This window comes from Protopterus annectens, chromosome 5.part0 (genome assembly GCF_019279795.1).
Source record: "Protopterus annectens isolate FY-2018-M chromosome 5.part0, PAN1.0, whole genome shotgun sequence".
Lineage (NCBI taxonomy): Eukaryota > Metazoa > Chordata > Ceratodontiformes > Protopteridae > Protopterus > Protopterus annectens.
Window position 1 is genome coordinate 826,895,625 of NC_056735.1, and position 16,014 is coordinate 826,911,638.

The 16,014-nt window shown below is 39.3% G+C and overlaps 1 protein-coding gene across 1 annotated transcript in view; it reads left to right on the plus strand.

Annotated features, from left to right (window-relative positions):
* Nucleotides 1-16,014, plus strand: part of MCF2L (MCF.2 cell line derived transforming sequence like) — a 1,071,259-nt gene that overhangs the window by 818,448 nt on the left and 236,797 nt on the right. The window contains exon 16 of the mRNA XM_044071884.1: nucleotides 10,666-10,732. Within this exon, the coding sequence (XP_043927819.1) occupies nucleotides 10,666-10,732 (67 nt within the window). The remainder of the gene's footprint in view (nucleotides 1-10,665; nucleotides 10,733-16,014) is intronic.

Consider the following 16,014-nt stretch of genomic DNA (forward strand, 5'->3'; position numbering starts at 1 on the left):
GTTCCAATGAAATGGTAAATGCTTATTGTAAATTAAATACCGAGGGCATTCAAGTAAAAAAAAATTTTATGCCCCCACAGAAAAATGAAGGCATTAGACATTTCAATACATTACTTGGATATAACATGGAAAAGGATTTTTTAAATTTATAAAATATAAAAAGAATGTTAGATATAATATAAATAAGAAGGAATGGGAATGCCTGAATAAATGAAGTCAAGAGGCTGATCTAATATTTAAACCAGCCGATAAGGGCAGTAAATTAGTTATTTTAAATTATATACAGTATTTAAAGATGTGTTATACACATTTAGGTCATGAAAATGTATATAAAAAAATAATATACTTGAATATGAAAGAGCACAAAAAGAATATAATAACTTAATAAATAAAGGGCATAGATTACATTATTTTTCACAAAAGGATGTACAGGAAAAGTTTGTTATTCAGAATTTTAGAATGCCATGTTTTTCTTGCTTGCCAAAGATTCATAAAAGTATGATAGATCCACCTGGACGTCCTATAGTTTCTGCAAGTGGCAGTTTTATGCACAATTTAGCATATTTTCTCCATGAATTTGTGTTACCTACGGTAAAAAAATTGCCATCTTATATAAAGGACGTATTTGAATTGTTGGATAAAATTGGCAGTATAAAATGGGAAAAAGATATGTATTTTCTTGTGATAGATGTGGTTAGTCTTTATACTATTATTAGGCATTCTGATGGTATACATGCTGTTAAATATTTTTTAGCTGAAAATCCATTAACAGAATATATAATTGATTTAATTATGGTTTGTTTAAAGAATAATATATTTGAATTTAATGGAAATCTGTATAGGCAGATTCAAGGAACAGCTATGGGGGCATCTTTTGCCCCTAGTTATGCTAATATATTTATGGGACATTTTGAGAATGCATATATATATTCTAATCAGTTTTTCATTAAATATGTTTATAAATATTTTCGTTACATTGATGATTTGATTTTTATTTGTAAGGGAGGACAAGAATATGTTAATGAATTTATAGATGTAATACAACAAAATAATGTAGGTGTAAAATTTGATGGTTTACAATGGGGGACAAAGGTACATTATTTGGATGTTGTTTTAAAGGGATAAGTTGGTAGTTGTATTAATACTAGCATACATAGAAAATTTAAAGTTGCAAATTTTATTTTACATGGTGATAGTTACCATTCCCCTTACACTATAAAATCTATACCTTATACTGAATTTATTAGAATTAAAAGGTTATGTAATGATTCAGTTACTAGACAAATGGAATTATATGAACGTTATAATAAATTTTATTTGAGAGGTTATTCTGAAGTAGATTTGAAACATAGTTTAAATAAAGCATTAAATAACAGTAGAACTGGATACTATAAGGGTAAAAATAAAGACAAGGATAGGGAATATATGTATTTTACTTCCACTTATTCTGTTTTGTCTGATAAAGTTGTGCAACAAGTTAAATATAGTTGGAGAATAGTTAAAAGGGAAGTTGATTTTTTGGAAGGTAAAAAATTATGTTTCTCCTTTAGAAGAGGGAGAAGCATAAAGGATTTTATAGTTCACAGTAAATTTAAGATGCCAAATATAACTCTTACAAAATTAATTGACAAACAGGGCACATTTGCCTGTGGAAAATGTAGTATATGTAAATATATAAGCAGAGAATTTACTAATATTAATGGTATTAATTTTCAGACCAAAGGTATTTTTAATTGTAGGATGGAGAAGGTTATTTATGGACTAAAGTGCCCATGCAATAAATTTTATGTAGGATAAACTAAAAGACAGTTTTCTTGTACAGTAAAGGAACATGTTACGGATATTAAAAATAATAAGCAGACTAGTCCTATAGCAACACATTTTAATGAGTATCATAATGGGAATCCTGAGGGGCTACAAGTGACAGTGTTAGATAATATCAAAAGTAATATATTTATGAGTGAACAACAAATAAAATATATATTAAGAAAAAAGGAGGCTTTTATTATTTTAAAATTTAATACAATGAGCCCTATAGGACTGAATCAAGAATGTGTATGGAAAAGTTTTGTTCAGTAAAGTATTTTAGGCTTTTATTGTGAAATGTATTTAATTAATTTATTTAATTGATCAATTAGATAAATGTGTGGTAATATATAAGTAAGTCATTTTGATTAATTATGGTTTACTCTGTTAAAGGCAAGCGTTGCCGAGGCGCTAGAGAGAATATTTTGGTGTGCACGAGTTTTTTCTTTTTTAATAAATTCTACTACAATACTTTGGAATTGGCCTTCTATTCATGGTACTATTGTGGACTTATTTCATTCAGTTGTTGTTTATCTAACTAGGAAAGCATACTTTGCAATGTGGTTTTGATTCTCTAGAGGCCTCTTGTAGGGCCGCTGTTACAGGTTCTGTCATTAGGAGACATGCTTGGTTAAAAGAACAGAATCTGCCCGATCATGTTAAAGCAAAATTATTAGATGCTCCATTACAACATGATACCTTGTTTGGTGTTAAAGCAGAAGAGGTTTTGAAGAAAATGGAGGACAAAGCTAAATCTATGCAAACAGTCAAGGATTTTGTACAGGTACAGCCTCCCAGATTTAGCAGGAACTGGCTTGCAAAGAATTGGTCCTTTCCAGTGTCAGACAGACGACAAAGAGGTAGTTACAGATGCCCCAGAGGCAGATCACAGCCCCAAGGCTCATACAGGCCTAAACAATGGGGTGCTTCAACCTCCAAAAGTGGAGAAGAAAAATCACAGCCATACAGGAAACAGTCTCAATGACTTTCTCCTGCCAGAACCAAGCACCTATCTTCTGGCAGCTCCCTTGGGGGGAAAACTAGCACTTTTTGCTCAAAATTGGCACATGATCACTCAAGACAAATAGGTCTTAAATATCGTATCCCAGGGCTACAGGTTCCATTTTCATACCCTGCTAAGGCCAAACGGTATGCCAGACCTGCCATGCAATCTATGGGCAGAGGCATAAAACATGTTTCATCCCTCATGGACATGAGGGCCATTCAGCAAGTACCACAGCAAGAGCCGGGACAAGGATTTTACTCAAGGCTATTCTTGGTGCCCAGAAAGGACAAAACCTGGAGACCAATATTGGACTTATCTATCCTGAACACATTCCTGGACATTCCAAAACTCAAAATGTTAACTCTGCAGCAGCTTCTGCCCATGCTGGGCAGGAAGGCTTGGCTTGTGACTTTAGACCTAAAAAAGGCTTACCTGCATGTCCCAATCAGACAATCATGCAGAAGATACCTCATATTTATAGCTGGCTCAATGCTTTACCAATTTTCTACACTGCCCTTTGACTTATCTACTGCACCCAGGGTCTTCACAAAGTGCCTGGCACCAGTAATTGCTTTTTGCAGACAAAGAGGAATTCAAATATATCCTTACTTGGCCGACTGCCTTATTCAAGCAGAGAACAAGGACACTCTACTACAGCATCTGGCATTTGTAAAAACATTACTAGCAGGCCTAGGGTACACAGTAAATGAAAAGAAATCAGAACTCGTACCCTCTCAAGATAATATTCCTGGGTGCAAGCTATCTCACGCCAGACAAACACAGACAACTGACTACTTATTTCAAAATGTTGGCAACAAAAACCCAGTTATCTGCAAGAAAAATTCTGCAGGCTTTGGGCTTCATGGCATCCTACATTCTGCTAATTTCATATGCAAGACTGCATATGAGGAAACTTCAATGGTATCTAAAAAGTGTTTGGACTCAACATTGCCACAGCCTGGAAACAATAATTACCCTCATTCCCTGCCTGCAACAGGAGTTTCGATGGTGGGCAAAAGCCTGTCACCACAACATGGGATAGCCATTCACCTTACCCACAGCCAGGCAGACATTGACAACAGATGCATCATATTATGCCTGGGGCCACATATGGCAGGAAGATGTATTCAAGGCACATGGTCCGCAAGTCAAATGCATCTACATAGCAATCAAAAAGAGATGCTAGCAGTTCAAAATGCCCTGACAGCCTTCAAGGATCTACGTCATCCAGGACAACTACTGATAAAGACGGACAATACCACAGTCATGTGGTACATAAACAAGCAAGGGGGCACACATTCTTACCCTCTCTGCAGACTAGCCATGAACTTGTGGGACACAGCATTGACTTACCAAGTACATCTGCAAGCACAATTCCTGCCAGGAAGGATAAATACTCTGGCAGATGAAATAAGCAGAAACCTAATGGATCCCCACAAGTGGAAATTGGATCCACAAGTCTTCAGCATGATAACAAGGAACTGGGGGTGCCCGGACATAGACCTATTTGCCTCCCCTCACAATTGCCAACTACAAAGATTCTGCACAAGGACTTATCACAAGCAAGCATGGAAAGTGGATGCTCTATCTTTCAGCAGGAAAAACCTAACAGTATATGCTTTTCCTCCTCTGCCTCTCCTCCCCAAGGTACTCCTCAAGGTCAGACAAGAGAAAACAAAAATGATTCTGATTGCCCCAGACTGGCTCCGCCAGCACTGGTACCCAGTCCTAAAGAGCTTGTCCCAATGCCCGGCTTGGACACTATCTCATATTCCTCACCTATTGATTCAACAAGACAGTCATATACTGCACAGCCAACTCAGGACCCTAAACCTGGGAGCATGGCGAATAATGTAGCCATTCAAGACACACTTCTTTCTAAAACAGTTATGGATGTTATTTTGGAGGCCAGGAGGCCTAGCACCAGAAATTCTTATGCAGAAAAATGGAAGAGATTGTGGGCTTAGAACAAGGCACAAGGTATTGACACGAATGTTCCAAATATTCCTCAGATTTTGCAATACTTAACTGAGATGCTGGATAAAGGCCTTTCCTTTTCATCCATTAAAATTCATGCCTCTGCCATTTCAGCTCACTACAATACATAACCACCTATTTCTTCTCATCCATTACTAAGGCAGTAACTCAGAGGGGACAAAAAGATAAGACCCCCAAGGAGAGCACCAATGCCTGCATGGGACCTCAACTATGTCTTGGAAAAACTTACACTGCCTCTCTCTGAGCCAGCCTCTGCAGCTGATATAAAATTCTTATCCTGGAAAACAGCTCTGCTCCTAGCAATAACCTCCACTAGATGAGTCTCAGAGTTACAGGCACTCATGGCTATGGAACCGTTCATCATTTTCCATCCTGACAGGGTTTCTCTGAGGACAAATCCTACATTTATGCCTAAGGTAATGACCAGTGTGGCCCTTAACCAAACAATTCACTTGCCTACCTTTTACCCTACCCCACAGAATAAGGGTGAGAGAATTCTGCATTCTTTGGACGTTCACAGACAGCTACGCTTCTACTTGGACAGAACCAAAGCTTTCAGAAAGACTGAACAGCTTCTAGTAGCACATGCTGCAGGATCACAAGGAAAGCCTGTCTCAAAACAGACTATTTCCAAGTGGAGAGGCCACTGCATTCATTTCTGCTATTCACAACTTGGCCAATCAGTGCCTAAGGGCATTAGGCCACATTCCACCAGAGCAGCAGCCTTCCTCAGAGGAGTACCAACCAAAGACATCTTAGAGGCTGCAACTTGGAGTTCAGTGCATACTTTTACAAAGCACTACCACTTACCTCTCTATTCTAAATCCAGGGCAGGCTTTGCCAGTGCAGTTCTGCAGGACCTGATAGCCTCTCCTAATCCTATTTAGCTCCAGCCTCCCAACCACAGCTTTGGGATTCAACCCAATTGTAATGACTGCAACAGTGAAACACGATGAACATAGTACAGCTGTGTACCTACCATAAATGTAGATGCTTGAGTGTATTCACTGTTGCAGTCCAGGTTACCCTCCCCCATCCCCCTTTTCCTTGCTGGGAATTATCTGTACTTCTCTATTATTTGCAACCTATGTGGTGTATTTGCTTGTAGATCAAGAAAAAGTTGTTTTTTGGGTATGCATGCCTTTTGGCATTAGTGAGCCTACTATTTTAGGGGCTCCTGACATCTGGGGCAAGAAAAACTGAAGAAAATGGCGTTGGCTGCATCTTTTATACTCCTGGCGCACTGACGTCAGGGAGGAGCCGACAGAAGCTGACGCCAGACCTAAACTTTGGAACTCGGGCTGACTGTGGGTAGCCTGCCAGCAGGATTACCCAATTGTAATGACTGCAACAGGGAATACACTCGAACATCTACATTTATGGTAGGAACACAACTGTACTATCTATTCCCTCCGTCCTGTTTACTAATGTAGTCCATCACCAGTATGAACAGCAGTGAGCTCAGCACTGAATCCTAATGCACACCCACCTCTCTCTGAGTCTGACCACTGTTCATTCTTATCTCATTGAGTCCTTGTAAGCAACTTTAACTAATTCTACTAATGTTTGAGGGACTTTGAAGGTTTGCAGGGCTGACAAATCAGCTTCTTTGGGACGTTATGATATGTTTTCTCCAAGTCTAGGAATGCCTAGCTGGACTCTTTCCTCATCTCTAGCTTCTCCACAATTTTCTGTTTCACTGCAAACACTGGGCTGGTTGTGCTGCATCCAGATCTGAATCTGAACTGATCGTCTCCCATCTCCCATCTTACTTTCTACTACTATGTCCATTTGTTTATCATTCACCCTATCCAGAATTTTCCTACAGTGTGCCAGGAATTTGACACCTCTGTTCCACCCACAGTATTTAATACCCCCTGTCCCCTTTGTTCTTGTACACTGGCACAGATATGCTTATTCTCCAGTAAGTTAGGATATGCCTTTCTCTACATACTGCTGTGTGAGTAACTTCTGGAGCCATTTCTCCACTAACTTACCCAAAATCATGATCATATCTGCTCTGACCTCATCTGAGCTTGCTGCTTTTCCTGATTTCATTTTCCTTAGCCCTGTTCTTACTTTTTCTAGGGTGGGTTCCTTCATTCAGAAACTACTGGAAGGCTGATGGCCTTTGATGTCTTGTGGACTGGTGAGCAGGTTATTGCTAGCATCCCTTATGAAGGATTTCTAAAGATAATCTTCCTGATCTTTTTGTCTTTGCCTTCAAATCTGCTAAGTCACTTTCCAGACGTTGCTATAGTGCCTGTGATGCCTTGCGTTTTGCTACTGCAAATGCTCTCTTAGCTTCTTTGTTAGCCAGCTAGTGGTCCTTTTTTAGTAGCTCAGACTTTTTCCTTGCATTTCTTTCCTTTGATGGTTTCCAGAACTTCTGAATTCCATCTCCAGTTTTCCTTGTGTTCCTTATTTCCTTACCTGGCATAGTCACATATACATTCTATAGTCCTCAGATATGTTGTTTTCAATCACTGCCATTCTTCTTCAACTCCACTTATTTCATCTTTTTCTGGTGTTTTGCCAGATCTCCATGATAACATGTGTCTTTTGTTTTGACCAGTGTCTGTATTTTCATATGTCATTTGTTCCGACCATTGATAGATCTCTGTGATTTCACATTTCTTTTTGTACTAACCATTGTTTAGAATGATCTCTGTGATTCCAAGTGTCTGGTATTCTGACTGATGTTGACAGATCTCTATGATTCCACATGTCTGGTGTTCTGACTGACTGGTGAATTGGTCTTTGAGCTACAGGGGCTATCCCACTGTCATATATCTTATTGGCTTCCCTATTAGCATTATTGCATCTTAGATTCCCCTGTTACATTTCCTGTTTAAAAGCACTGTTGATTTTAACACTTTATCATGTCTGCATGTGTTGTATCTGTTCTTCACACAAGGAAGTGATTCAAAAAGTATTAGCCTGTTACTACCTTTGCTACGCTATAACATGCTTATTCATGCGTACATACACAGTACCATACTTGCAGACAAAGTAGTGTCACATTTCCTTTTTTCCTTGTACATTCCTAAATTTCATTAATATTTGCACCACTCTCATTAGAAAAGAAGATATTTCCTATTGTCTGTGTTTGATAGTCTGGCTATAAAAGATAAAGTCAACATCCACAAGTGATAGCCCAGGAAGTTTACTAGTCAAAACATATCAGACACTCTGTTTCTAATGTCGTCAGCAAGCAATGTAGTTTAATAGAGAAATATATGTCGCTGAATGAAAAGTATATTTTTTATTGTCTCATAACATATTTTATAACATACTTAGGTTCATATGTTTATACTAGGCTAACAACCACCAGGGTCTTTACAAGCCTAGCCATGTAACCCAACCTAGTTTTGTTCCAGAGTTCCTTGGACACCTATATAGTGGGGTATGTTAATAAAGATGTTGCAAAGGGTTATGTGAAGGGAGGGTGTGTTAGCTTGAGATTAATTTACTTACTGTTAGCCTCTGACCATCAGAGATATGTGGCCAGACTGGGGTGAATTTGCACTTTCACAGCCACTGATCAAGTCCCTTTTCACTCTGACACATTGACCGTTGCAATATTTGTAGCAAGAATGTGCTAGATGGTGTGGTACCAGTCTGTTTTTCATGGTTCTAGCTAATCTGTTAAAAGCTAATTGTGATAGTACCATATGGGCACTTAGTAAGATTAGTACAAAACAGCAAGAAGGATTGTCTGTAGCTGCGGCCTTATTTTTGGATCACTTGAACTGCGGTGGTGGTGCCGTGGTAGCGTTGTCACCTCACAGTAAGACGTTGTCCTGTTCGATTCTCAGCTAAGGCGTCTTCTGTGTGGAGACATGCGTGAATGGGCGTACCTTCGTTGAAGGTTGTGCGTCAGGGCCAGCAACTCAGTACGTAAAAATCTGCTGCCAATCATTAGCGGACCGGAGTTCCGCTGTGGCGACCCCTAACCAGGAAAAGCCGAAAGATGCAACAACGACAACAGTAATGAAAAGACTAGCGATGTAAGAGAAAGTAAGAATGAGACACGTAAATATACTGTTTGTCCAGGAGAACTTCAACAACCAGCTATTCACAAAGAATAGTCCTAGTGTCATATTATAGCAATAACCCACGCCTGGGTGTGGGTAATGCTGGATTTACCCACGGTTGGCGTGGTTTGGTCCCGAGGGCGAAGTCCGAGGGACCAAACAAAGCCACCCGTGGGTAATACAGCATTACCCACACCCAGAAGTGGGTTATTGCTATTATACCATGACATTATTTAAGAAAAGAAACTATTACTTTTCTTAAATAATGGCATAGTATAATGCCTGTTTACTGCCCTTCCGCAGATGTCTGGCATCCGCGGCAGTTCTGATGTACTGCGCACCGCGCAGTACATCAGAGTTGAGCAAAAGCAACGGAGAAAGCAAGATCTCCGTTGCTTTTTTACTGTTTCGCTATATTAAATGGGTTTAACATAGCGAGACAGTTTTAAAATAAGCAATGGAGATGTCCGTTGCTTATTTTAAAACTGTCTCGCTATGTTAAACCCATTTAACATAGCGAAACAGTAAAAAGCAACAGAGATCTTGCTTTCTCCGTTGCTTTTTTTAAAACCTGTCTCGCTATGTTAAATGGGTTTAGCATAGCGAGACAGCTTTAAAATAAGCAACGGAGATCTCCGTTGCTTATTTTAAAGCTGTCTCGCTATGTTAAACCCATTTAACATAGCGAGACAGTGTTTTAAAAGTAGAGTTATACTAATGGAAAAAAGTCCGGGCGACTGGACCTTTTTCCATTAGTATAACTCGATTTACAATGTGCACGCTGGCCAATCAGCGTGCACGTTTTGGGGGGGTCATGGTATAATACACATTCAGTAACCGGATCCAACTTCTGTGTGCACATTAAAAATGTTGTTTGTGAAGGCATACACCTAACACATAACTCTCCACCGTTTGCTAAACATACTAAAGGGTCTTTATACTGTTTCTTGAAGTATGCAAATGTTTAATATACTTACTTCTTCAAACTAACTCATTAACATGAAAGCAGTCATTTTTTCCCTAACTCTTGAGCAATTGTAGATCAACATTGTTTTGTACCCTGAAGGCAAGTTTGTGGTCATTACAACAATGGACTTCTGGGAATAAGCTGAAATTTATGGTTGTATTTGTTAACAGTAAACACTCAGAATTCCATGCAGCTGACTTGTGTAATCACATGCACTAACATATAAACAGTTGATGTAGTCTGTAAATGTTTCTTTGGATCCATCAGTGGTATTTTCTCAGAGTACTTTATGAATAAGAGAGTCATAGCTATACCATTACAGACCAATGACAAAATAAATTCATTGTTATAGCAGGCAATGTCCTCTTAAGAAAAACACCAGTTAAAACAGTCGGCATTGACAGCTGCTGTTTACATTATGCCTTCATGACTGAAACCAGTTTATTGCCTGCACTGTAGGAATAAAGCTTTACATATTTATGGATTTTTTTTCTTGATTTAGTTTGTGAAATAAACCTTTGCACATGATGTCAAATGTACTGCTCATTATGTTTATATCCAGTGTGCCTACACACACACACACACACACACTTCAAAGTCTTCATCTTTCAAATCTGGTGTTGCACTTTTGAGCACTTGAATTGCAAAAGCGAAGACGATTTGAAGCTATAAAGAGGAAAACAAACAATTCACCTCACTCAGACTGTCAAAGTGTGTACCTCAGAATTGTATTAAAATATGAATGTAGCAGCAACATTGTAGTACCAAAGGGTAACAAAACTCATACTGTAATCTTCAGGAAACTTTGAATTAGAAAGCTTCCTCTTATGGAATTTCACCTTTGTTTCTAGACATGTAATGAATGAGCTTCTTGAGACGGAGCGGGTGTATGTAGAAGAACTGCTGTCTGTCTTAGAGGTAAGAATTTACTAATTCATTTCATATATCAAATACAGTAGCTGAGGGCATTATTAAAGTGGTGAGTGTAATTGCATGAATGACAGTTCTTCAGCCCAGAATGAAATTGCAGAAAGCCCAGTCAAACTACAGAATACTGAAATTTTTATTGTAACTTATTTTTCAAAATGTGGTCAGATATAATACGTAGCATTAAGAGATACAATTACATACACTTATGATGTATACGTCTAGAAAGAATTAAACATTGTGAGAAATATTGCACTCTTTGGCAGTACATTACTGCACTAATATGCAACAGGTGTTGCAGTACATTTTTAGCCATCTGTTGGTGTAAAGAGGGAGAAATCTGTGACTGCAATCCAGGTGACTTAAACTTGACTAGTGGTTTGGGCATTTGTTGGCACTGTAATGGAGAAAATGAGTAAGCTAATCCAGGGAGAGAAAGGGGGTGCAGTTTGGGGCCTTCCAGTGCCATATTCCCCCCAAAGGAGAGGAAACACTGCAATGGTTGGCTCAAACGTGGGAGTTTAGCTACTAAGTAAATTCTGTGGTAGCTCTCATTGTGAATGTATGAGAAGATGTGGTGCATCTGGGATAGCTCTGTGATCCGTGCAGTACTTGAGAAGGTGCAGCCTCTTCATGGTTGATATTTCGGGTAAAGTAGTCTACATAAAATGTTTCTTCTGTGATTTTCATGAAATTTTGTCTTAACCTAGTGGTCTGTTGGTAAAGTGTGGTGACACTCTTTATTTTACTGTGAGATAGTCTTCGGTGAGCTGATCATTGACCAGTAGTCACATGCCATTTTTTATTAAGTAGTACGGTCCCCAAACCACTAACCGGCTTCCTATTCCAGAAGGGTTTTTACCTATTTCATTCTATAGAATGGACTGATTCTAGGAAATGGGATTATTTTGATGTATTGTGAGGCATTTTTGATAAATATTTTTTGATGTTTAAATATTGATCTTCTAGGCTTTCTGTTATATTTGTATGCCATAGGATAAGGGTTGTACATGCTTGCTTTACTGTTATTTTAAAACATTTGAAGCGATCATGATTTATATATGTCTGATGGTAGTATTTTTATTAACGCTCAGTTCTAATGTGAGTGTTTTTGCTCCTTGTTACAGTTTTGGAGTTGGAGAAGAGATAATGTTTCACACAGTAAATCTGTTTCTGGTTACTATGGCTAGTGTGATATATATTTATATATATATATATATATATATATATATATATATATATATATATATATATATTTATATATATATATATATATATATATATATATATATATATATCCATCTATCCACAACTCCTTTTTCTCATTTTTGCACATGGGGTTGGGATATCACTTCACCAGCGACAATCATCTAGACCCAAAGTTTACACTTCTGGGAGACTAGTATGTATGTATCTATAGAGAGAGAGAGAGAGAGCTAGATAGACAGATAGATAGATAGATAATGTGTGCATATATGTGCGTATTCTCATGTGACAACAATCTGCATTTTTGACATGCAGTATATGAAACCTGTTCCTTCAAAACTTAAATTGCCAAAACTCTGGGAAGGCCTTTATCAATAGTGTCAGCAAATCCCATGTCAACTAAAAGAATGCTTGACATCCTGAACTAAAAGTATATATAGATATACAGGCATATCTATGAGTCATCACTGAAACTGCCATTGTGTGTCTTTAGTGCAGCAGTGTTTCATCCAGGTTGACTTTCATCACTGTGTAATGTAATGTATTGTACAAGGCAGCAGTACATTTTTTTTATTTGTTTCCCCCTTTTCTTCACAATTGTATGACCGTGGAGTTAATATGTATATCATTTTTGGGGTTGTGAGCTACTTGGCCTTACCCACATTGGGTGGAGCAGGGGAGCTTGTCCCCTTTCAAAAAATGTTTATATGTTTTTTTCAGAGCAACATTTTTCAGTGTATAATTTGTGATGAACAGTGAGCTGGAAGGCAGTGCTTTGCATTTGCATAGGTAAACCATGCACACACACACACATATATATCTATATATATATCTATATATATATATATATATCTATATATATATATATCTATCTATATATATATATATATATATATATATATATATATATATATATATATATATATATGCACACACACACACACATATATATTCATCGTGTTACACTGCTGCAGTCATCACACTTGGGTTATCCTGCCGTCAGGCGGTCCCGTAGTCAACCAGAGTTCCAAAGTCTTGGTCCGGCATCGGTTGCTGTCGCTTCTTTCCTGACATCAGTGCGCCAGGGGTATATAAGATGCAGCCGATGCCATTTTCTTCAGTCTTTCTTGCCACGCGGTGCCTGAAGCAAAAGCAGTTCGCAAGTGCCGGTTGGCCATCTCCTGAAATTTTCATTCCGAATCCAGAACCGAAGTCTTCTACAAAGCTATGTACCCCGTTGGGGAAACTTTTTCTTGCCTCAGACCGATGTCAGTAAAAGTTAATAACTGTATTTCTTGTGGGAAGCAAATACCTCATAAGGATTTCCATTCTTATTGTATTCCATGCCTAGGCCCGGACCACGACGTCACTGGTTGTCGGTTTTGTGCTAGGTTTAACACGCGCACTATTAAATGTCGGTTTGATTTTGCCCGACATTATTTTGGTCGAAAATTCAATTATACCATGCCATCGGAACTTCCGACGACCGGAATGCATAAAAAGTGCAATGACAAGGATAGGCATCCGAGGCCCAAAACTGACGACGAAGCCTCTCCTAGGCCAGTCGCTGGTTCTCTGGTTTTCAGCGAGGCGCCTTCGCAGCCCCTGATGACCGCTTCTGTAGAACAATAGGCTGCCTCCGACTCCCACTTGGAGATGGCTGGGCCTTCGGACTCACAAGTTATTCAGCCTACCGAAATTTACCCTTCAGAGGGATCCGGAGTAGTTGAGCTACCCGCAACTTCAGAGGGTGTCTTCAGACCTACTCAGTTAAGCATTAAATCCTCTGCTAAGTCTAAGCCTCCTTTAAAATCAAAGAAACAAATACAGCATTCCCTAGGGCAGGCCTCCATGCCTAAGAAACAAATGTTCAAAATGGCCGAATACCTAATCACTCTGATCAGGGGGACCCATCCCCCTCCTGAAAAAGGCCTAGACAGGATGCAGACTATGATTCATCCGACCAGGTGTCCATCTCCTCAGATTCATCCTCAGACCTAGGATATTCTTTACCCCCTTATGAGGACTCGGATGCTGAGAAATCAATTCCATCAGCCTCTCTGCCTGAGGACTACTCCTTTGGGGAAACCTTACATACTGTGAGGGAGCATTTCCAGTGGGAAGGCCAGGATTACTCAGAATCCAAGAAAAGGCTCAGAGACTTCCTTTTATTACATCAACACAGACCCCTTGCTATTCCGCCAGTGTTAGATATTGTGGATGATGTGTATACTGAATCCAGCTTAAATCCTGATTCCTTACCTCCAGCCCCTGTTAAACCTGACAGATACTACAGAGTCACTGACTCACACAAATTTCTGTATAAAAGCCCTGTAGCTGACCCTGAAACTATTTCTCAGGGACCCAAAGGGATTAAGGCCTCATCAGCCAAGAATCCAGTTCCCTCTGACAGAGATTCCAGAGCATTAGACATTTGGGGAAAGAAAGTATATGCATCTGCAACTTTAGCAATGAGAGCTTTAAATTGCCAGTTTCACATGCTAAAATACCAGCAATTTTTACTGTCTCAGTTGAAACGAAAAATGCTTCCAGATTCAGATCCTCCTAATTTTAAAGAAATGCAGGATTTATTGCATGCAGCTGAACAAGTGGGAAAGCATACTTTGCAATGTGGTTTTGATTCTTTAGAGGTCTCCTGCAGAGCAGCAGTTAAAGGCACTGTTATTAGAAGACATGCTTGGTTAAAAGAACATTCGTTACCAGATCATGTTAAAGCAAAATTATTGGATACACCTTTGCAGCAGGATATGTTATTTGGAGTTAAGGCAGAAGAGGTATTAAAGATAATGGAGGATAAGGCAAAATCTATGCAAACAGTGAAGGATTTCTTACAGGTTCAGCCTCCTAGATTTAGCAGAAATTGGCCAACTAAGAATTGGTCATTTCCAATTACAGACAGACCTCAAAGGGGAAGATACAGATGTCCAAGTGGTAGAGGTCAACCACAAGGTCCTTACAGGCCTCGACAATGGGTTGCATCAGGCCAGAAAGAAGGGGAAGACAAGCCCCAACCATATAAAAAGCAGCCTCAATGACTTCCCACTACAGCTGCCAAACAAATCTCTCTTGGCAGCCCCCTTGGGAGGAAAACTGGCACTTTTCTATCACAATAGGCATATGATCACCAAAGACAAATAGGTTCTCAACATTGTTTCTCAACGTTACAGGTTCCACTTTCACACTCTGCCAAGTTTAAAAGGAATGCCAAATCTGCCACCAAATCAATGGGCATAGGCTCAAAAACAAATTACAACACTCATAGATATGAGCGCTATTCAAAAGGTACCATCACAGGAGCAAGGACAAGGATTTTACTCAAGACTCTTTCTGGTTCCCAGAAAGGACAAAGCCTGGAGGCCCATTCTGGATCTTTCTTCTCTAAACACTTACCTGGATGTTCCGAAATTCAAAATGTTGACACTACAGCAGCTTCTTCCCATGCTGGGCAAGAAAGCTTGGCTCGTGACCTTGGACCTCAAGGAGGCATACCTGCATGTCCCTATCAGACAAAACTGCAGAAAATACCTCAGATTCATAGCTGGTTCAATGCAATACCAATTCTCTGCACTGCCCTTTGGCTTATCTACTGCGCCCAGGGTCTTCACAAAGTGCCTGGCACCAGTAATTGCATTTTGCAGACAGAAAGGAATTCAAATTTATCTGTACCTGGATGACTGCCTAATTCAAGCAGAGAGCAAGGACATTCTTCTAAAGCATCTGGCATTTGTAAAAAAGTTATTAAGTTGCCTGGGGTACACAGTAAATGAAAAGAAATCAAAACTAGTGCCCTCACAAGAGATTATATTCCTGGGTGCCAGCTTGAACACAATGGCCCAGATGGCTTATCTCATGCCAGACAAGCAAGGACAACTGACTCAATACTTCCAGTTGATGGCAGCAAAGACCCATCTCCCTGCAAGAAAAATTCTGCAGACCTTGGGTTACATGGCATCTTGCATACCCCTAATTCCATATGCCAGACTGCATATGAGGAAACTACAATGATACCTAAAGAATGTATGGTCTCAACACTGTCGAAGTTTGGA